General features: G+C 45.8%; 1 protein-coding gene across 1 annotated transcript; it reads left to right on the forward strand.

Moving 5' to 3' along the window:
* The first annotated feature begins 669 nt into the window (after positions 1 to 669).
* Positions 670 to 22,142, forward strand: flii (FLII actin remodeling protein). The gene is made up of 31 exons (XM_030338620.1): positions 670 to 806; positions 1,448 to 1,558; positions 3,611 to 3,682; positions 3,965 to 4,045; positions 5,472 to 5,719; positions 5,895 to 5,998; positions 6,275 to 6,450; positions 6,951 to 7,108; positions 7,439 to 7,523; positions 7,839 to 7,986; positions 8,150 to 8,280; positions 8,386 to 8,493; positions 8,868 to 8,972; positions 9,468 to 9,647; positions 10,031 to 10,113; positions 10,369 to 10,443; positions 10,640 to 10,723; positions 11,072 to 11,243; positions 11,583 to 11,690; positions 13,344 to 13,535; positions 13,907 to 14,005; positions 14,231 to 14,320; positions 14,992 to 15,131; positions 16,206 to 16,440; positions 16,679 to 16,833; positions 17,396 to 17,456; positions 17,959 to 18,087; positions 18,433 to 18,539; positions 19,247 to 19,352; positions 19,495 to 19,560; positions 20,223 to 22,142. The coding sequence occupies exons 1-31, from the start codon at positions 744 to 746 to the stop codon at positions 20,355 to 20,357; spliced, it is 3,807 nt and encodes a 1,268-aa protein (XP_030194480.1). The 5' UTR covers positions 670 to 743; the 3' UTR covers positions 20,358 to 22,142.
* The last annotated feature ends 1,191 nt before the right edge of the window (positions 22,143 to 23,333 follow it).

A 23,333-nucleotide genomic window follows, 5' to 3' on the forward strand; every position in this document is an offset into this window, starting at 1 on the left:
AAGTGATGCACGTTTTTCAGCAGCAGGGTTTACAAACGGCCTCCCATATGTTAGAGGGGTATAACTGACAACATCGGTACATAATGGAAATCGTTTCTTCTCGAAATTTCTTTAATGCACGGGGCTATTAGGTTTGAGGGCCAGGAATTCAGTTCATGCAACAGACCAGTATGTGGCGGTGATGCTCCATGGTCGTAATAAATAATAATAATAATAAGAAGAACATATGATTAATTAATTAATTAATTAATTAATTAATTAAAAAAAACAAAAAACCTATAACGCAAGAAATACAAACGCAAGATATGCAAACCAGTGGATAAGACAACAATGAAGAACTTCGACGGGGCACGAATACGATTTAATAAATGGATGCAAACAATACAAAGGGTATAAGAATAAAAGACCTTGGAAAAATAAACAGAAATGATGTGTTGTTGCTGCTCTGAATGTTGATGAAAAAAAAATGTTGCATAGATATTAAGTATAGCCTAACGAGGAATGGAAACAGTCGTAGTTTATTGCATACATTAATTTAAATTAATTGAAAGCAGGGACAGTTTATTTATTTATGCTTTTGAATCAATCAAATTTCAATTTGTAAAAATAAAATAAGGAAGTCTGGGTTCCGTCATTGGCGCAGGCGCAGTGTTGCGTGTTTGACGTCAGCCCATCCCACCAGTGGCAGACCAAAATAGACAGTGAGACAGTACGACATAGCCAAGCTAACCTACACACCAGAAATGGCTTCCACCGGAGTTCTCCCCTTCATAAGGGGAGTGGACCTCAGTGGAAACGACTTCAAAGTAAGCGGACCGGGCTCTGTTTACTTATTATAAATCAAATGGTTTAGCTTAGTAGCCAAGTGTCCCAGGTAGCGCACTTCACCGACGGTAGCCCATGCTAAGAGTTTAGCTCACTAGCTTTGGGCGTTAGCCAGTTGTCATACATTACATCGCCCAAATCGACTGGGTCACATGTTGACGTCATAATCGTGGGTTGAAATGTTCGATTTCTGGTTTGGAAAGTTGCCTTAGATTTGACGCAGTCTCTCCATTGGGTATAACAGTCTGGACCTGTGGACAAAGCTTTACTTGGCTGACACTCTCACAACAAGTTCCGTCGCCCTGAGTGTTAATGTGGCTGAGTTAATTTGAGACCATTGCGAGACAAGTAGTCTATTTCCATTCATAATCAGATCATCACGTCATTACAGCTGTTTAGGGGAGAACGTTCGGCTAGTATGTATCTCATAACCTACTTTAGTCTACTTTTGGCAGCCAGCCTTGGTGATAAGGAGAGCAGTTTGTCTGGCCGTATGACAGCTGGCATAGACTAGGGAGGAATTCAGGCGACAGAATAGCATGAGTGCAGGGTTCTTAGTTGACCCTTATGTAGTAGTTTCTAACAACCTCTTATTGATGCTCTCCCTCCTTTGCTCCCACAGGGTGGTTATTTCCCAGAACATGTCAAGTCTATGAGCAGCCTGCGATGGCTGAAGCTGAACCGCACTGGACTGTGCTATCTCCCGGAGGAGCTGGCCTCTCTGCAGAAGCTGGTGAGTAGTTTTATACAGGAGATAGCTGAGCACTGGCAGCAGTCCCTCATTCTCCGAACCAGATGACCTGTGTCATAGCAGTAGATGCGGCGAGCGAGGGCGTAGATTTGCGTGGGGACCGAAGGACGTGTCCCCACCAATGTCACATGAAGACTGAAAAATCCCCAACAGTATTCAGGTTGAAACGCAAAAAAAACGCTACTGCCTCCCAACATACGTCTTCCTTTTTACACTGCCCAGCCGGTTCGGTCGCGGCTTCTCGTAAGGAAAGTCCCTCTGCGTCTTTCTCGTCTATCGCACCATCTCTCCCATCTTTGTTTAATGCGCCTGCATCAGCTCTCCCATGATGGTCAGCAGCTCGCGGTTTTCACTGTCTTATCTGGTTATCAGGTTATCACTCGCTTGCTACAGCCTATATAATCCAGATAACCCAACAAACACACACTCACACACAAGCACGCACGCACACACAACCAGGTCACTCTTCAGCACATGAATATGAGGAAAATAGTGAATGGCAATTAAAATAACAACATAGGCTATACAGTAGTATTGCGTAGACCTCAATAGAACACATGCCCTTCTCCAGCTAGAACTACTCATGTTGATATCGCTGCGTTGTCTCTTTCTAGACAACGCAGGAACATCTCTACCCAAGCCCCCCCCCCCCCCAAATCGTATCATGTGTGTGTGTGTATATATATATATATATATATATATATATATATGTGTGTATGCCTCCTGCTGGTAGGACGAGTTATTTCCTCTCACACAGGTGCAGAAAGCACGTGCTTGTTGGCAGTAGTCAAAGCGGTGTGTTGAAGTGCACATTTTGGCCAAGATACTCGCTACTTCTATAATGTTGTTTGGTGTGTCTGGGGCCTCAACAGTATTTCTGTGCTGTTGATAGAACCGGAACTTGCCCTTTCTGCACTGAACAATGTCCTGGGTACTGAGCTGTCACTCATCAACTCATTAACCAATAGGGACGCATCCATGCAATAAAAACCTGCATAGGAGAAAGGTTTGTGTCGGAACTGCGAACAAATAGTTTGGCAGTGCAAATGAGAGAGCTGGCAGTGTAAACCCACAGATGGAAAAGGTCTGATCAGTGAAAAGGAAGCAGAGGGAACTGTAAACAAAAGGACATAATATGAAAAAGGGAAAATACAAAGTTTACATGGTTACAAAAACAATGATTTTGAAGCTTTATACTTTTTACCCTTGAGGTAAACTTGCAATATTCCATATTGAGACATATTCAGCCGTTCAACTTTAGCACCCAACAAACCAAGCAAATGATCCCTGTGAGAGATACAGTGGTTCACATTCACTTACTTTTGGGTCATGTTATGGGTTTCACACATTTCTGTTATTGTCAACAATCACACACACACACCTGAAAGGATGATCTAATCCAAAAGCCATGGTAATGAGTTAGAATTTAACTTTTCTTTAGTGAAAGTCAATACCGTGAGCTTTTCTAGCTTTATCTAAGATATGTGTTTGCTTACCTGATGTAGTCAACGGTTCGATTACCCCTTGAAAAGGGTAAAATGTGACGTATCATACTGTGTCACACTGTTTTCATGTCAACAGCATTTTCAAAGCCCTTTTCATTCACATTAACAGTGTTTTCCCCGTTTCAGTCAGAGTTTCTGTTCATTTCATCTATCATTTGCATGTCCAGACTAATTTGAACGGCTGCCTAGTATCTATATGGTCACAATAATCTGTGATAATTTTCTCTTTATGATCAACTACTTTGTTATTGTTGTTCCAGTTCCCTTCAATGCAAGCTAAGATAAAATATGATATATTTTTTTTAATCTTTGCTTCTGATGGAGTAAAACAATGAAATGTGAACAATAGTCCCAGATGGAGATAAAAATGACTTATAAAATGTGTCCCAATTAGTGTTGACATTGCATTTAGTGTTTTACATCAGATGTGTCAATTCCTCAATAATGCGTTGCAAAACCATGGAGATGTGACAAGTGTTTTGTGTCTCTGCAGTTACCCTCACCTTAACTATTACTTTTTTCTCTCTAGGAACATCTGTCTGTGAGCCACAACAGCCTGACAACATTACATGGAGAACTTTCCAGCCTGCCCAATTTGAGGGTAACCCAAACAGTCACACACACACACACACACACACACACAAAAAACAAGGCAACATTGTCAACATTTTCATTAAGGGAGGAAATCCCTCCCTTGTTTTAGACAGAGTAAAAAGAAAAAGCTTTTTCTTTCTTTCTTTATTTTAATTATTTATTTTTGTCTTTATTGTCAATCAAACAACGGTTACTTTTTGGAAAAATAATGAAATGCCCGCTAAAATCCTTGGTTAACTGATCGACCTTATATACTAAAGAAGGGTTCTATGGTGTTCTCTGTGTGCAGGCAGTGGTCGCCAGAGCCAACAACTTGAAAAACTCTGGGGTTCCCGATGACATCTTCCAGCTGGATGACCTATCAGTGCTGGTACGCTAACTGCTATTAGCAATCTCTCTCTATCTTCTGTTAGCTGTTGCTAGCTTCTCGTTGATGTCTCTAATTTCTCTAAGCTTTTGCTTGCTCCTGTTTTCTCAGCAGTCTTAAAAATAAAATAAAGAAAAAAATATTGAGAACTCCTCTGTATCACAAAGAGGACCTTATGGGCTTTAACTTTGCTATTATTGTTATTATTATTATTATTATATTGTTATTATTATTATTATTATTATTCTTAATGTTCATTATTTCTTGCAACGCTGAAATATTGTCTGCAAAGAAAAATGGAGTCCAAACTGGGCTGATATCGTGTAGTCTGATTCCGGCATCAAGACACCACTTCGGACTCTTGCGATTATTTCTACAATTTTCTAGCCTACATGAGTAGCCAAACTAATTATCGTTTTACGACTACTAAAATAAGTGTTAGTTGCAGCCTTATCACATCTCTCAGTGATGGTAAAATAGCTTCCCTGTTTCTAGCCTCTCTTAGCAGTGTCATGCTTGTAGTCGCCCTCTGACTGTCATTGCCTGTACAACCTGTATCATGCCGTTTCCACAAACATTTGTGTTGATTTGCTTTAGACATATTAGCAGCGTGTTTAAGTGGTGCACTGTTGCCGTGGCAACGTGTAACTCATAAAGAGGACACTTTCCCAATTTCAACCATGGTGGTCAGATGTTTAGCGTGAATGTTATCGTTCAGGACCTAAACATGATGTCTGCATAACTGGTTTTCCTCAAGTGTTCTGGTATAGTTTTTAAGATCATGATAATACAAGACAAGTTATATGTTTGTATTGCGTAGCTACAGATTAGCGCACTATCAAAGACTAAGATACTCCTTACTGATGGAAAGAAAACCCTTTCTTCCATCGGCATGTTGAAGCTGTTTCCTGTTTTATTGAGAGGAAGGGTGGTTGAAGTTACTTGACAATTAGCTGTTGCTAGCCCTGAAATGGCATGGTTTGAAAGGAAACTATTTGTGTGCTTCTTCCTCTTTTTTATTTTTTTTCAAATGAACCTTTGTCCATATATATATGGTTCTGGCCTCGAACCCAATGGCCAAAGTCTACCTGTAGCATCCTTGAGCAAATTGCATAATTTTGGTTTTTGAGAATTATGATGTACCACACATACCGTTTTAGTCAACATCAAGACTTGATTTAGTACTTGAAAGGGTGCCTTGAACTTGAAAGCCTCACTATAGAGTGAATGTGAAGTTGTCATTACTCTTCTGATTTTGGGGTTGAACGCCCCATGTTTATAGGTTGCTGTTGGTTCTGTCTCACAAGATGGCGCCCGGCGTGGCCGTTGCTACACGTTCCTTATTGTACCGTCTCCATATTGGCTCATGTCGCAAAACTCTGCCCACCCTACACCCTTCACCTACTTCTCCGCTCCCACCCCCCACCAGGACTTGAGCTTCAACCAGCTGACGGAGGTTCCCCGGGACCTGGAGAACAGCAGGAACATGCTGGTGCTCAATCTGAGTCACAACGCCATGGAGGCCATCCCCAATCAGCTGTTCATCAACCTGACCGACCTGCTGTACCTGGACCTGGGAGACAACAAGCTGGACAGCCTGCCACCACAGATGAGGCGCCTGGTGCACCTCCAGACGCTCGTCCTCAACAACAACCCGCTCATGCACGCCCAGCTACGGTAAACAAAGCGGTCCTCCTGTCTGAAATGGTTTTTGTGGACGAACGAAAGTATAGGCATTGAGCACATTTTCATTTGTGATTCTGAGCCAGAAAGAAACAACAACAACTAGACAGGTCCCTCGACATGAAGAGATTTCTGACGTGTGTGTGTGTGTGCGTGTGTGTGTGAGTAGCCAGCTGCCTGCCATGGTTGCTCTACAGACCCTCCACCTGCGAAACACCCAGAGGACCCAGAGCAACATGCCCACCAGTCTGGAGGGCCTCACACACCTATCAGGTACACACGCACACACAAACACACTCAAATGTTGTTTTTATTAACAAGTTGTGTTGTACACATCCATTTTGGACAAACAACGTGCAGGGTTGCCAGTATGGGCTACATTTTGCAAAATTCATATGATTAGTACTCAGCCAACGTGCCAGTACGAGTTCTATGCTGACATTGCGATGTAGATATCCTTTATGAGCCCCCACAGCACCTCTCCCTTGAGCCCTTCGCTCCCTCTCACACCCACTCTCCTCTCTGTCTCTCTCTGCTGCGTTCTGCCAGACGTGGACCTTTCCTGCAACGACCTGAGCCGGGTGCCCGAGTGCCTGTACACGTTGGGCAGCCTGAAGAGGCTCAACCTGAGCGGCAACCAGATCACGGAGCTGTCCCTCTGCATCGACCAGTGGACCCAGCTGGAGACGCTCAACCTCAGCCGCAACCAGCTCACCTCACTGCCTGTAAGAACCAGCACCAGCATGCACAAACCCCCCCCCCCTCCCCCCATTCATATTATATCATAGCCCTAAAGGTTATACTTAGAATTAAAGTAATGCTTTAATTTTAAGATTGAAGTATATACTTAGAATTAGAAAGTAGCTATTTACTTGTTTGCACAGACAAAATGGCAGGTTCACAGCCAAACAGCCCATAATTCACAGTGCCTGCATTGTTCTCTTGTTGAAATCGGCGTGTCTGACATCCGTTGACAGCACAATGTGAACAAGCCCATTTTTATTTCGTTTTAAGTATATCTGTGCCTTTACCCCCTTCTGTCCTCCGCACGTCTCTCCTGTCAACATTTAAGACCCCTAATCCGCGAACCCCTGATCCCTGGCCAATAGAGATAGAACAAATAGATTCATTTTTTTGTGATGCTTTGGTTGGCCCCAGTGTGAATCTAAACCCTGACAGAAAATATCATTTTAAATTCTTGTTGTTTCTTCACTTCGCCATTCAGTCGGCCATTTGCAAGCTGTCCAAGCTGAAGAAGCTGTATGTGAACTCTAACAAGCTGGATTTTGATGGGGTTCCGTCTGGAGTGGGAAAGCTGGTCAGCCTCACAGAGTTTATGGCTGCCAACAACAACCTGGAGCTCATCCCTGAGGGGCTATGCAGGTGGGACACACACACACACACACACACACACACACACACACACACACACACACACACACACACACACACACACACACACACACACACACACACACACACACACACACACACACACGATGCCTGAACCAAGATGATAGATATTAACTCAATAATTGATATGGTAATCGATGTGCTTCCAGCCTATATTAAAGATAATTGGTTGATTGCTCGATTACACAATAAGAAAGCTGCAACCTGAGTGATACATTTTAAACGCAGTTGTCTGACAAGGAGCAGGGCATGCACATGGAAAATCGTAGTAATGCCAAGTGTGATGTATTTATTGTGTAGGTGTGGTAAGCTGAAGAAGCTGGTGCTCAACAAGAACCGACTGGTCACGTTACCTGAAGCCGTCCACTTCCTCACCGACCTAGAGGTAAACCAATCCTACCTCCACCACCACCCCTCCCACCGCTGCTGCAGTCCTACTTCCACCATCCCCATCGGCCCCCACACTCAACGCCCCAACCCAACCTCCCCCACAGCAAGCATCACCCCGATCCATCCTACCCATCTCCACCATCCTTACCACCACCGCTAAAGAAGCCATGACAGAGGCAAACGCTTATAAACATTAACTCAGACTTTATTTAGCATAATCACATTACTGTCGTCCACAAGTGCCGTTACGAGCTGCTGATATTCGGATGCATCCTGTCAAGCGTCATGGATTCACTCTCTGTCTCGTTAGATCCTGGACGTGCGAGAGAACCCAAACCTGGTGATGCCTCCTAAGCCCGTGGACCGCTCGGCTGAGTTCTACAACATCGACTTCTCCCTGCAGAACCAGCTCAGGCTGGCTGGAGCCTCGCCCGCTACCATAGCTGCGGCCGGAGGAGGTGTGTGTGTGTGTGTGTGTGTGTGTGTGTGTGTGTGTGTGTGTGTGTGTGTGTGTGTGTGTGTGTGTGTGTGTGTGTGTGTGTGTGTGTGTGTGTGTGTGTGTGTGTGTGTGTGTGTGACTTCAAACATTACAATAACCAACATTTGACCCCCCCTCCCCAGGCGCCAGCTCTCGCGACCCCATGGCGAGAAAGATGAGGCTGAGGAGAAGGAAGGACTCGTCCCAGGACGACCAGGCCAAGCAGGTGCTGAAGGGCATGAGCGACGTGGCCCACGACAAGAAGAACCAAGAGGTAATGAGCCTATGTGCTCATCTAGTGGGTGTGCAGCTCACAGCTAGGTAGGGGTCAATGGGTTGGATAAAAGCGCGGTTCTTTTTCTCCCCTTGTTTCCAATAGGAGAACGGAGACGCGAAGTATGGTGACCTGAAGACGCGACGATGGGACAAAAGTTTGGAGAAATCTCATCTGGATTACTCCGAGTTCTTCCCGGAGGACGTTGGACATGTACGGACTGGGATTTTATCGAAATCTGCAATGAGAATCTGCAAAAGAAAATCTCAGTAGCTATAGGAAGAGAGGAAATAAGATAAGACAAGAAGAGTGCACAATAGTTATATCTCTAGGGATACTTTTATTCAACATGACTTGCATCATTCTTTTAACATCTTTAAACATCTTAAGAGTTGATTGAAGTTGGGCATCATGAGTTAGGATGCTTGCATGTAAAAAAATAAGTGGATTCGAAATTGGTAATATTTTGGTATAACAATTTTGTTGTTTCAAGGCCATATAAAGGCTCTATAGCAGTGAGTTTGAGTAGCAATATTAGTGTGCTGTGATGATGTCATGATGTCTCCATCTGTCTCTCCTCTAAATAGATCCCAGGTGTGACCGTGTGGCAGATAGAGAACTTTATACCCATGCCTGTGGACGAAGCTCTTCATGGAAAATTCTACGAGGCCGACTGCTACATTGTCCTCAAGGTATCCCAAGAAATGATAACATTACAACATTGTCGCTGCACGTGCTAACTGCTAATAATACGGCTAATGCTATTACTGCTGTTATTCCTGGAAATGCTTGGAGCATGTGATAAGAGTGCCACCATACATACATACAAATACAAAAAGCATTCAATGACAATGGCAGCCTCTTGCTAATATCGCTACTATTGACACTGCCAGGACCAGACTTACTACTAAGAATGCCAGGAGAACCTAGTTACATCTTGTTCAGGACACCTTTGTACCAAAGATGTTAACCTCAAAAGGCTCTGTGAAATCCCACTCTTTAGAATGAATGCTATGGGCTTCTAATAGCCAATGGGACTGATGCTCATCCCATCACTAATAATATTGCTAAAATGACTACTATGCTGTTATTAATACTTTTACTAGGGCAACGGCTGCTACGACCGTTATGACAACCATCACACAGGGATGAGTACATTCTTCTAACCTCCCTCTCCCCCGGTGCAGACGTTCCTGGACGACAACGGCGCCCTGAACTGGCACATCTTCTACTGGATCGGCCAGGAGGCCACGCTGGACAAGAAGGCGGGCTCCGCCATCCACGCTGTCAACCTGCGCAACTTCCTGGGCGCTGAGTGCCGGACCATCCGGGAGGAGATGGGCGACGAGAGCGAGGAGTTCAGCGCCGTGCGTGCAGTAGAAACACACGCATGACATGCTCGTACAAACGCATACACACTGGGAGGCCCAAGGCACCCGTCACTTCATATTAATAGGGGTCTTGTATGGGACATGGGGACTTCCGAGGGTAGACTCAGACGAGCCTCCACTTTGCATGTTGTACACAGTTCAGTCCGGCCTTGATCACATTGAAACCATCCATATGTCCTTCCATTTTGGGGGTTTTGTACGACCGTTTAAAGGGGATCACGACTGATCTAGAGTGATCAGGATAGTTTCGAAGGCCTATCTGTGAGCTTCATCGTTGTCACATATCATTGAAATGCGTGTCAAAATGGATATCAATGCAATCGGGAGCATGTCTCAAACTCATTTTTGTGTGTGTGTAGGTGTTCGATAATGAGATCTCCTACATTGAGGGAGGAACGGCCAGTGGCTTCTACACGGTGGAGGACACAAACTATCCTGTCAAGTAAGTCAATACCTGGGGTTCTTATATTACATTTGGAATTTTTCTATTGGAATTGATCTGTATTGGGAAGTGCATTGCTGAAGATACTATTTTCAACTCGAAGTTTACATACAAACCAGGTTCCATGGTCAATAGTGAGATGGTATTGGATAGCAAAACCAGTTTGGGTAATGGGTCAAATGCGTGCATTTGATGTCTACTGTGATACTTGTCGCGCTGTACCTCATTGTGTCTCTATCATTCTGTTATTAACAGGTTATACAGGATTTATGGCAAGAGGAATATCCGTCTGGAATCTGTGCCACTAAAAGGTTCATCTCTTGACCCACGGTGAGACTCACTCACTCACTTCAGCATCGCACATCATTTGTTGCATACACATCCCACACGCACAATGAAAAATATTTCACTGTCCCCCTAAGAGGATATTTTGTATGTGTGTCGCATACACACATACTCTCATCTCCATATATTCTGTGTTGCCATAGCAACCCTCTCACTTTCTCCTTTCCTCTCACTGCGGTAGGTTTGTCTTCCTGTTGGACACGGGCCTAGAAATCTTCGTGTGGAGGGGGAGCAACGCCACACTCAGTGGGACCACCAAAGCCAGGTAAAGAAAGAAAAGCACCACTTTATCATCTGTGGGTGGCAGTTTGGTTGGGTGCTTTGTTGTGGTTGGGACCGGGTATTGAATCTAGATGTTTTACTATTTATCCATTTTGCAATCACTTTCATCGCTAGAGATTTACAGGGAATTCAGTCACATGTCATTAAAGGTCAGGGCATCTTGCACGAGGCCAATGGAGATCGAACCCAGTACCTTTCAACTGGGAGACTTGGCTATCCCACTGCCACTTGTTAACAGAAAAACCACTACGATGAAAGGATGAATTAATATTGGTCGTAGAGCAAAAGCAGCACAAATGATTAAAGTGTGAGTGTGTTTGTTTGTGCCCAGGCTGTTTGCGGAGAAGATCAACAAGAACGAGCGGAAGAGCAAAGCAGAGATCACCACACTGGGGCAGAGCCAGGAGCCCGCAGGCTTCTGGGAGGCCCTCGGCGGCCAGCCGGAGGAGATCAAGAAACACGTCCCGGATGACTTCTCCCCCGTCAGACCCAAACTCTACAAGGTAGGACCAACTGACATGATGGGACAGAGGGACAATTGTTAATTGTTTTTTTACTTTGTTTATTGGTCTTTTGCAGGAACAGACAATTGTGATGAGAGCATTAGTAAAATGATAAGCATTGTATAAGAAAAAATATACTGTCAATATTTATGAATCAATTAAGTCTCTTGGCATTTCTTCCAAATTCTGCCTGAAATACAAAACTAGAGGCAGCTGAGTGATGGCCGTGGGGCTTCCATGGTCGGTGGAGCAGCTTCAGTTGATTTAAGTAGACAGGCTCTGGGACCATTGTGTACCGTATTCATGTGTGGTGATGTATTCTTGTGTGTGTTTGTGCAGGTTGGCCTGGGCTTGGGCTACCTGGAGCTACCTCAGATTAACTACAAGCTGTCTGTAGAGCACAAGGACAGCAAGGTCAAACTGGACATCATGCCTGACCTCCGACTGGTAAGGGAGCTTCTGAAGCTAGAGCACCATCATTCACCCACCAAGTGAAGGGAGTTCTCTTCAACACTACCTGTTTCTGACGCTCTAACCTCGCCCTCTTTACATCTGTGTGTCTCTCTCGTGTGTCTCTCTGTGTGTCTCTCTGAGTTACTCTGTGTATCTCTCTCTCTCGTGTGTCTCTCTGTGTTACTCTCTGTGTGTCTCTGAGTTACACTCTGTGTCTCTGTGTGTCTCTCTGTGTGTGTCTCTCTCTCTCTCTCGTGTGTCTCTCTGTTACTCTCTGTGTCTCTCTCTGTCTCCCTCTCTGTCTCTCTGTGTTACTCTCTGTGTGTCTCTGAGTTACTCTCTGTGTCTCTGTGTGTGTCTCTCTCTCTCTCTCGTGTGTCTCTCTGTGTTACTCTCTATGTGTCTCTCTGTCTCCCTCTCTGGGCCCTATCTTGCATCCGGCGCAAGAGACTTAGTCACTGGCGCATGTGTCGCTGCTAGTTTACAACTGGCGCAGAGCGTTCTTTTCCCACCACCGCCACTCGCCGGTAAATTAGGAATTGATCATGCGCCCCAAGGGGCGGTTCGGCGGAAGGAGGAGGCATGTTCTGGCGCAAACGGTATTGAGCCGTTTCTGAATACCATTGCGCTACTGACCAGGAAATAACTGGTTTAAAGTCAGTGGCGCGTTGTTCAGATGCTATTTTAAGGGAGCATGCATACATGCGCATGCGATGCATACGGATTGCTTGTGCACCTCGCGCATACACTTTGCTTCTCCCATCTACCTAGCCGCACATTCTTGGTAAATTATTTGGGAAAGAACAGCTGATGCAGCGGTAATAAGTTGTACTTTTAAATCAATGCATCTGCAAACACCGTACAGCAAACAGATATTTTCTTGACAGACATCGTGTAGGCCTACATGCCCATAACTTTTAGGATTGATGAGTATTTGATCGTGAAAAACATTGTTTTACCCCTCCGCGAGTGAGTGTTAAAAAGAATGAATGAATGCGGGCGCGCGTGTGTGCTCTGTTTAAACACACGCAAACTAAACACGTAACGCATAATACAATCAATGGCAATGTCTATTACTGCGGGGACACATGCATATTAGGATAGCATACAATACTGACAAGAAACAATGTTTATAATGTATTGCGTATATCATTAAATAGAACCACAGTTACCGCATATCGTATGTTATAGCCTATCATACGTTTTCTTTGCCGAAATTTATTTGAGGACTCAGTATTTCTGAAGTTGTGGAAGAAACCCCCTTATTCCATGTGTGAATTAGGCCATATTATTTGGCAATAAACCTAGCCATTTGCAGTTTGAAATTCATGTGCATCTGTCTCATCGGAGACTGCAGACGCGCTGTCAAAATATCAACTCGTCCGATTCAAATGCGCTCATGGCTCTTAAAGGGGATGGGAGCTGGCACTCTCATTGGTTTGTTGCACGTTACGCCCACACCTACGGGTAATTAGGCTGCTTCAGACCAACCCTTTTGACACTTGCGCCGCGGCGCAAGCGTCATTTATCCGCCTGTAAAATAGCGATAGCGCCATAGAACCGCCCACAAAGCTACCTGCGCTTTGCGCTTCCCACTTGCGTTTCAGACCGTTAAAATAGGGCCCTCTGTCTCTCTCCCCCCTCCAGCTGCAGTCCCTGCTGGACACTAAGGGGGTGTACATCCTGGACTGCTGGTCCGACGTGTTCATCTGGATCGGGAGGAAGTCCCCCCGGCTGGTCCGGGCGGCGGCCCTCAAGCTGGGCCAGGAGATCTGCTCCATGCTGCACCGGCCCAAGCACGCCCTCGTCACCCGCAACCTGGAGGGCACCGAGTGCCAGGTGTGTGGAGCTCAGGGGGGCACACCCAGCGGGGGGCTCACCCAGCGGGGGGCTCACCCAGCGGGGGGCTCACCCCGCGGGGGGCAGTGGGTGTTGTGAATGGGAACGCTGTACTTGTTTTGATTGGGCTTCTTCACCACAGTTAGGTCTTACATTCTCGGTCTGACTTTAATGGGATTTGTTTTATACTGTTTGCTGATACTTTTATGTGATCTTCCATGTTTTTTTTATTTGCTACGCGTTATCTAGACATGCTTTATGCTGTACTGTGATAGTGTGACTGATGTTGACATTTGTTGTCCATTTTTATGATGACTTGAAAATCGTGACTTTTTGTGTGAGCCTCTGAGTGCCTCTCTGTCTCTCCCTAGGTGTACAAGTCCAAGTTTAAGAACTGGGATGACGTGCTGAAGGTGGATTACACCAGAGCCGCCGAGACCGTCCAGCAGGGCGGCAACCTACAGGGCAAGGTGAATGTTCGTGCGTTGTGTGCACTCTGACCCACTCGCATGCAACTCTACAACCTATTCAAAAATGGGAAAGATATGTCTTGCTCATCTGCCTCTTTTTGTCTCACACACACACACACACACACACACACACACACACACACACACACACACACACACACACACACACACACACACACACACACACACACACACACACACACACACACACACACACACACACAGGTGAAGAAGGATGCGGAGCAGAAGGACCAGATGAAGGCTGACCTCACTGCCCTCTTCCTCCCCAGACAACCCCCCATGCCCCTCACAGAGGTAGGTCACACAAGGCCTTTTTACACTGCCAAGCCGGTTCGGTCGCGGCTTGGCACGCCCGGCAATTTGACCGTCTTGCCTGTGTGAAACAGGGGGATAAAATCCCACGTTCGTCACAGCGCCGGCTTTCTTGGTTCCCTGGAGAAGAGAGTCTAGACCTCTTTAGAATAATTTGCATGCTCCCGAATGTTTATATATTTTTAGGAATGATGACACCCACATGCAAGAATGAGTTCACATCTGAGCGTAGGTTACAAACGCGATGTGCAAAAAATGTTGCTGACCACTTGTTTTTGATCCCGACAAAGGCCTCGTAAGGAACGTTCCTCTGCGTCTTTCTTGTAGATTGCACCATCTTTCAAGATGGTGCAATCCAAGCCCCTCCCCTCCTGCAACCGCGGAGGCGTCTAATAGCATTTACATCAAATGAAACCGCCAATGTGTGCAGGGTCCGGGAGGGTAGATTGAGGTGCTAGCTCAAGCAGGCAATTTACCTCGGGCAGTGTAACCCACGCGGACCATGCTGGGAAAAAGGCGTGCATAAGACGGGCATATTTGGCAGTGTAAAAACATCTACACAGTCAGAGGCCGGGTCTGGTCTGACAGCTGTTTATCTGGTCGTCAACATTCATCACTGGGCCATGGGATAACTCCCTCTCTCCCTCCGTCAGGCGGAGCCCATGATGGAGGAGTGGAACGAGGACCTGGACGGGATGGAGGGATTCGTGTTGGAGGGCAAGAAGTTCGCCCGTCTGCCAGAAGAGGAGTTTGGACACTTCAACACGCAAGACTGCTACGTCTTCCTCTGCAGGTAAGTGTGTGTGTGTGTGTGTGAATAGTAGAAAGGTTAATGACTTCATGCTTGTTTCAGCCCAACAGACACGGCTGTTGCTGTTGCCGGTGCAAGTTCCTTAACCAGGCAACTACGCCCCTAGTGATTCAGATGAAGGTTAATAAAAAAAACCTGCTAAAGGCTAACTTCAACCTGCAAGATGTCCTTGTCAAGACGGAAAGTTGATGGAGACTAAATCATTTATTCAAGATGTTTCAAATTAATTCATATTTATTCACTAAAGTCAATTGAAACCAACCAGTGCATAAAGCAGGTAGCGGTTCAAATATCCTACAAGATCACCGACACAGTACCACCGCTAAGGTAACAAGGCACACGGGTCCACTTTGGGATCAATTTGCAATTGAGACGACTAGTAATAGCGTGTGCTAGATCTGCCTCCTCAGAGGAGCCGACCCTCAACATGTTATAACTAGAGCTGTCAAGCGATTAAAATATTTAATCGTGATTAATCGCATTAATGTCATAGTTAACTCTAATTAATCGCGATTAATCACAAATTATTTTTCTATGCTAAATATCCCTTGATTTTTTTGTCCCATAATTCTTCTCATTTTAATTCTCTTATCAACATGGTGAAGTGCATCGGCTTGCCTTGTGCAAATGATTTTTACACTTTTATACACTGATCAAACCAGGACGATACAAAAAAAGAGCCTATAGTGCAATTAAACGACTGCTTTGAACAAATGTCATTTGAACATAGCAGTCAGGCTACTGCTTCTTTGTTTTGAGCCAAAAAAAAAAAAAAAGTTTTTTTTTTTTTAATTGCGTTAATCGCGCGATAAAAAAATGAACGCCGTTAAATTTGGTTTGCGTTAACGCCGTTAATAACGCGTTTAACTGACAGCTCTAGTTATAACGCTACATACAAGGTCTGACTTACGTATGTCCTTGGCGTGGGAAGGCGTGTACCCAGCGGGAATTGAACCCAACACCCCTGGCAGTGTGAATGCCGCGCTCTAGCAGTGGAGCAGCACAGGCCAAGAGTTTGCCGTATCTTCCTACTCATCAGCCTCCTCTTCCTCGCAGGTACTGGGTGGCGGTGGAGTACGAGGACGATGATAAGGAGAAGAAGGAGGGCGGAGGTGGAGGCGGAGGTGGAGGAGGTGGGAGGGGGGAGGACGATGAGGAGCGGCAGACTGAGGAAGACTTCCAGTGCGTGGTGTACTTCTGGCAGGGCCGGCAGGCCTCCAACATGGGCTGGCTCACCTTCACCTTCTCCCTGCAGAAGAAATTTGAGAGCCTCTTTCCCGGCAAGCTGGAGGTAGGAAAAATTGCTGTATATTCATGATTTTTTAAATTGCATATCAAGTATTGTTTTTTTTCTTTTAAAAATGTTAAGCTGTTAGTATAACTTTTTATTGGAAAGAGAAATAGTCAACCAGTCTACTCCCTGTTTAAATACAGGGGACTTTGGCCAGCCATGTCTAACAGTCTTTGTGGATTGCTTGGCTTTCCTTCCTTTCCTCCCGGCCTCCTCTCTCTCTCCTGCCTCCCTGCAGGTTGTGCGCATGACCCAGCAACAGGAGAACCTGAAGTTCCTGTCTCACTTCAAGAGGAAGTTCATCATACACAAGGGCAAGAGGAAGCAGAAGATGGACGCTGCCCAGCCCTCACTCTACCACATCCGCACCAATGGCAGCGCACTCTGCACCAGGTGGCTTACTACACACACACACACACTACACCCTTACAACATCTTAAAATATATTGGTCGAGTCTCAAACATCTCACAAACCTTGATGACCAAATTTAAATTGAAAGTCTCAAACTATTTAGGGATCAACTAATTGTGAAGGGAATTTTCCAATTCCTGCCTTTCTTGTAAAAAATAGAAGCTTATTTGCTAACAAAATAAGCTATATGGATATTGTTAAGATAAACAGACGCAGATTCAAATAAATCCTCAGCGGAATCTTGTGATTGGTTCGCTTGCTAAACATTAGAGTCTTACGTCAGACGGACCTTTTTCTCCTGTAACGTAACACTTTCATCACAACACAGCCGTATCTGCGGTGTACCGGAAATGATACTAGGTCCAGACGCCATTCAGGAAATGTTCTGGAACATTGCAGAGGAAACGGCATGTGTGAAAAGGGCTTGATAGTCGAGTCCCACATACTTTGGTTACAAACTAGCTGTCTTAGTCTGAATCCCTTCCGTAACTTACTAGTCCTACATCTCAGTAACTAACCAGAGGATCTTCCTGTGTCTTTCAGGACCATCCAGATTGTAACGGACTCGAGCAACCTGAACTCAGAATTCTGCTTCATCCTCAAGGTGCAGCTTGGCTCTCACATTGCATTTTAATTACAGCTACGCTATTGAAAACATGTAGGGATATACCTCACTCTGCTACAGCACCAGCACCCCAACCAACACTAAGATTAGAACACATACTATAGTATAGATACACCAAAGTGCAGCAACGAAGCAAGTGGGTGTCAAAGACCACTTTACAAACACTTTAAAAAAGACAGTTCAGAACGTAAAAATCCCAACAGAAAACAGGCCCAGTGTTCCCCAAAAGCCTGCCTAAAGGTCCAGATTCCCCTTTCCTTAAAGGAAGAGTGTTCCGAAGTCTAGTCACCACCACCCCAGAAGCACGTCTTCTTTTAAACAGCAGCTGCTTCCTTTGTAAACGTGTGTGTGTGTGTGTGTGTGTGTGTGTGTGTGTGTGTGTGTGTGTGTGTGTGTGTGTGTGTGTGTGTGTGTGTGTGTGTGTGTGTGTGTGTGTGTGTGTGTGTGTGTGTGTGTGTGTGTGTGGGGCGGTGGTTCCCAGGTGCCGTTTGAGAGCACAGACAACCAGGGCATCGTGTACACGTGGGTGGGCCGCGCCGCGGACCCCGACGAGGCCAAGCTGGCCGAGGACATCATGAACAGCATGTTCGACGACACCTACAGCAAACAGGTGACGAGACCTTATCACCGCAGTGGAGACGGCAGGAGGCCCCGCGGAAAGCTTTGGACGGTCGTAGACATTAACGGAGGGAGAGGGGGGGGGGGGGGGGAGGAGTAGAGGGGTGGGTAGAGGGGGCTACAAGAGGGGTGGGGGGCCGAGGACGGCGGTAGGGGGGCTATGGAGGAGGTGTAGGGGGGCTAGAGGTAGTGAAGGGGATAGGGAGGAGGTTGTAGGGGGGGCTAGAGCAGGGCTGGAGGAAGTAGAGGGGCTAGGGAGAACGAAGACAAGGGGGCTCCACGGGTAGCTCCCCCAGTGCTCAAAGTTGGATCTCTTGTGTATGGCTGTTGTTGCTAGGTGATTAACGAGGGGGAGGAGCCGGAGAACTTCTTCTGGGTTGGGATTGGTTCCCAGAAGCAATACGACGAGGACGCAGACTACATGAAATACGCTCGACTCTTCAGGTGAGCTGCACACTCACTCCTCTAACCTAAAAATACATTTGGTTAGCGGTTCCCCTAGATGAGCTCCTTGCGGTCACCATAGCACAGTCATACCACTTATCAACATGAACTGAAATACTGGCCTATTTAAGGTCATTTAAGGTCACTATCAGCCCTGATGTTGTGTAGGTCACTAACAGCCCTAATGTTGTGTAGGTCACTATCACCCCTGATGTTGTGTCGGTCACTATCAGCCCTAATGTTGTGTAGGTCACTATCACCCCTGATGTTGTGTCGGTCACTATCACCCCTGATGTTGTCTAGGTCACTATCGGCCCTAATGTTGTGTAGGTCACTATCACCCCTGATGTTGTGTCGGTCACTATCAGCCCTGATGTTGTGTTGGTCACTATCAGCCCTAATGTTGTGTCGGTCGCTATCAGCCCTGATGTTGTGTCGGTCGCTATCAGCCCTGATGTTGTGTCGGTCACTATCAGCCCTAATGTTGTCTAGGTCGCTATCAGCCCTGATGTTGTGTCGGTCACTATCAGCCCTGATGTTGTGTTGGTCACTATCAGCCCTAATGATGTCTAGGTCACTATCAGCCCTGATGTTGTGTCGGTCACTATCAGCCTTTCCGTTTAGTTTTGCCACCACAGAGGCGAGAGGAAAGTGGTGAAATATAGAAGCTAGTTCATGACAACTTGTGTTATCCGCTCCAACCCAAGGTGTTCCAATGAGAAGGGCTACTTCTCTGTGTCTGAGAAGTGCTCCGACTTCTGCCAGGACGACCTCGCCGACGATGACATCATGCTCCTGGACAACGGCAAGGAGGTGAGTGTCGAGGGGAACAACACAAGTACATTACAGTACATACAGTACTAGGGGTACCAAGACGGTAGGACGCACGGCCGGCTATTGTCTTTTGCATACAACCCCCAACCATCTGTTTGTTCTTCCACACCTCTTTTTGTAGGTGTACATGTGGGTGGGCACCCAGACCAGCCAGGTGGAGATCAAACTGAGTCTCAAAGCCTGCCAGGTAAGTGTGTGTGTGTGTGTGTGTGTGTGTGTGTGTGTGTGTGTGTGTGTGTGTGTGTGTGTGTGTGTGTGTGTGTGTGTGTGTGTGTGTGTGTGTGTGTGTGTGTGTGTGTGTGTGTGTGTGTGTGTATTTTTGCGTGTGTCTGTGCGTGTGTGTCTGTGCGTGTGTGTCTGTGCGTGTATTTTTGCGTGTGTGTATTTTTGCGTGTGTACCTGCGAGGAAGAGGAGGCTGATGAGTAGGAAGATACGGCAAACTCTGGGCCTGTGCTGCTCCACTGCTAGAGCGCGGCATTCACACTGCCAGGGGTCCCATTAGAGACCACGGAAAGATCTTGGGTGCTTTCCTCCGACATTTATACCAGAATAGGAGAATTTCATATTTTTACCGTAATGATATATTTATGTATGTATTCAGAACTTTTTTTCTTGTAATAATTATTATAAAGATATATGTATTCATTATTTATGAATTAAAAAAAGTATATTAATTTTAACTAACATTTTTCTCGTTTCAACCCAAGAATTGAAGGAGGCAACATGAAATACTATTCTTGGTCACCACTAATTAGAATAAGAATATCTAGTGTGCTCTGCATGCAGTGTGTCCGTACGCGTGGGTCTTCAAACGTGTGCACTCACCCCAATGCGTCTCTGCTGTGCAGGTGTACATCCAGCACATGCGTGCCAAGGAGACGGAGCACCCCCGCAAGCTGCGCCTGGTCCGGAAGGGCAACGAGCCTCACTGCTTCACGCGCTGCTTCCACGCCTGGGGGGCCTTCAAGACACCGCCCGCCTAGAGACAAACACACCATGTTGTTGTTGTCGACCAGTAGGAAGATGAGGCTGTGGCGCCCCCTGTATAGCTGCTAGCTTGAAGCGCTCATGCGTCATTTATCCTGAGAGGGAGAGAGAGAGACCAACTCTACTAATGCTACAGGTGTGTCTCTCCCTCTCTCTTCTCAAGGGGACTTATGAGGTTAGCAACAATCACATTCAAATGGCCAAATAAAAACAAAAAGGTTAAAATTTGCCCGGATATTTTTATACTTAAAAATGTTTTGTTAGAAGAAAGGTTTGAACGTCAACCCAGTTTTCTTTCTTTATTTTTAAACCACACAAAAGAACGCGTCTACATACTTGTTGCTTATTTATACCCGTGGGAGGGATGGAGGTCGTGCTTGTAGTGTGAAGGAAAAGAAAAGGAAAAACTTCATGAGCAGCAGGCCTGAATGCAGTTGTTGATCTGAAGTAGAGAAGTGCTTTTGCAGCAGCTCTAGAAGTGTACAGAATATTTTAATCTAGAGTCTATGGGACGGCAAGGGTGTCCACCACCCTGAACATATCGGCCTGTCGAACATTGAGGTCATTATTATTATTTTCTTACCTGGTTCGTTGGGCTACATGCCGTCCATGTGGGAGGAAATGCAGAGTTGTCTTTGTCAGTTGGAAGTTGTGATGCAAACTTGTTTTATAATCGTTTTTTCTTCCTTTTTTTTTTTTTCTGTCTCTTTATTGAGTGGTTGACCAAGGAGCAGCGTTATGATACGGTGGATGAGTCGTAATGAGGTGTGTGTGTGTGTGTGTGTGTGTGTGTGTGTGTGTGTGTGTGTGTGTGTGTGTGTGTGTGTGTGTGTGTGTGTGTGTGTGTGTGTGTGTGTGTGTGTGTGTGTGTGTGTGTACTAAAGACAGACCTGCATTAAATGCCTCAACCCGGGCACTCTAAACTCAGTCAAAAATCCGATAATTCGGTTTGAAAATAGATAGATACATTCTGCTGCGACCACTCTAGTCTGATAACTAGTGCCCATTTACAAAATCAGTGCATGTAAGCGTTGCGCAATGCCTTTTGGTTGGATTCAACAGTTTAAATTACCTGTTTGAATAAGCCCACGTCAACGTTATCGTGCTAATCCTTGAACTGTTTAATCATGTGCAATCAGATCACCAAGAGAAATTAAATCAGTTTGCAACATGTATGCATGAACATTGCATGTATACATTCAACATACATACAATGTTCCAAAGGTGATTGCTTTTTCTTTTATTTTGCCTTTTTGATATGTATTAATTTTGCAATTGTTTACTGTAAGCAAATTCATGGGTTAAAGTATTGTATCAGCTTGGCTTGTTTTATCATTTGGGGAAATAGCTTTTGATATTATCCGTCTTTGGAATCAAGCTTTTGGCTTTTCTAAATGGGAGACACCCTGAATCATACAGACATATCTCCAATAATGATGGTTGTGCACACAGTGGGCAGATGTCTTTGGTTAATGTTAGTTTACCTGTACAGGTAACAGTGGGTTATGCTTGGTGTTAATCTGTGCGACATACAGCAAACTGAACATGATGTGCTTCTTCTATCCGCATCCATCTTATCTAGTTTCAGTCCAAGAACCAAAAAGGATGGCACATACTTACCTACACTGCATTTTCAAACAGAAGTGAGGGACTCTGTTTAGTATCTTTACAGTGAATTGTATGCCTGTTTGTGTGATAGATATCATGCACACGCTTCCGATGCCACCTGCAAATGCTTTATTTATGGATTTTGTAAGAAATTAAAGGTTTAAGTCACTGTGGTTTTCATCGTCTGGTTTTTCTTTCATTATGCATTGGCTATTGGAAAGAAAATTGACTCCATGATTGAGGAATAATTCTAAGTGTGTTCTATGCTAGACCAGAGGTTCAATCATTTTTGACCCAGAAAAAGATGTTGAATGAGTAAATGTAAAGATAAGATATCGCTTTCTGGGATAAGTTGCTCATCACGTAACAATATGATATAAACACTGCTGTAACGCGGAGAGGGGCTGCGATTCCAGACAGGGATTATATTTTCGACACAACACCTAGTGTCAGGCTCGCCTCGGACGTCGCGCTCGTCCAGTGGCGTCAGTGGCGCCACTGATAGGCGTCTGGCCTATCAGTGGCCAGCAGCCTGTTAACGTCACCAAAAGTATCGGATCAGCTCATAGAAACTAGACGGCGGTGAGACTGCCACATTTTGGCCAACGAAACGCAAAAAAAGGCAGGGGCGAGTTGAGCTTGTCCTGCGGTGGAAAATAAGCATTAGTGACTGAGTTCACTGAGTTCCGTGCTCTGATAGCCTGGGGGGGGGCCGGGGGGAAACTTCCTCTGTATGCGTGTTCTGTGACAGCGCAGGCGACTGGATGACCTGAGGGTCACAAAAAGACTGTTACGGGGTGATGGGGATCCTTGATAATCCTTCTGGCTCTGCTCGTACTGTGTATGGTGTAAAAGTCCTGCAGAGGGGGGCGTGGGGTGGCCAGGGTCCGCTCTGCTGATCTCATCCCCCTCTGGTCCCGACAGGAGCTGTTTCTGTACCAGATAGATATAGCTCAAGTCAGTATAGAATACTCTGTATAGTGGCAGAGTAGAAGGAATCAAGGCTCACCCTGAATCTTCTGAGCTGTGAGAGGTGATATAGGCGTTGCCTTGCCTTCATCACCTCAGTGTCCGTTTGTGTAGTCCATGAGTGGGTGCAGCTCCTGCGCCGTTGTGGGCAGAAATCCACCATCTCCTTGGTCTTCCCCCCGTTAAAGAAGAGGCTGTTGAGGGACCACGTTGTCAGGTCCGACACCTCATGTAGGTAGGCCCGTTCATTGTTGTTAGTGATCGGGCCCACCACAACTGTGTCGTCCGCAAACTTCACGATTGTATTAGGGTCGTTGGTGCACAGGGAGTACAGCAAAGGACTCCCAACCCTGGGGGACACCAATGTTGAGTATGAGGGAGTGTTAAGCGTGCCC

The sequence above is a fragment of the Gadus morhua genome, chromosome 2 (assembly GCF_902167405.1).
Source record: "Gadus morhua chromosome 2, gadMor3.0, whole genome shotgun sequence".
NCBI lineage: Eukaryota > Metazoa > Chordata > Actinopteri > Gadiformes > Gadidae > Gadus > Gadus morhua.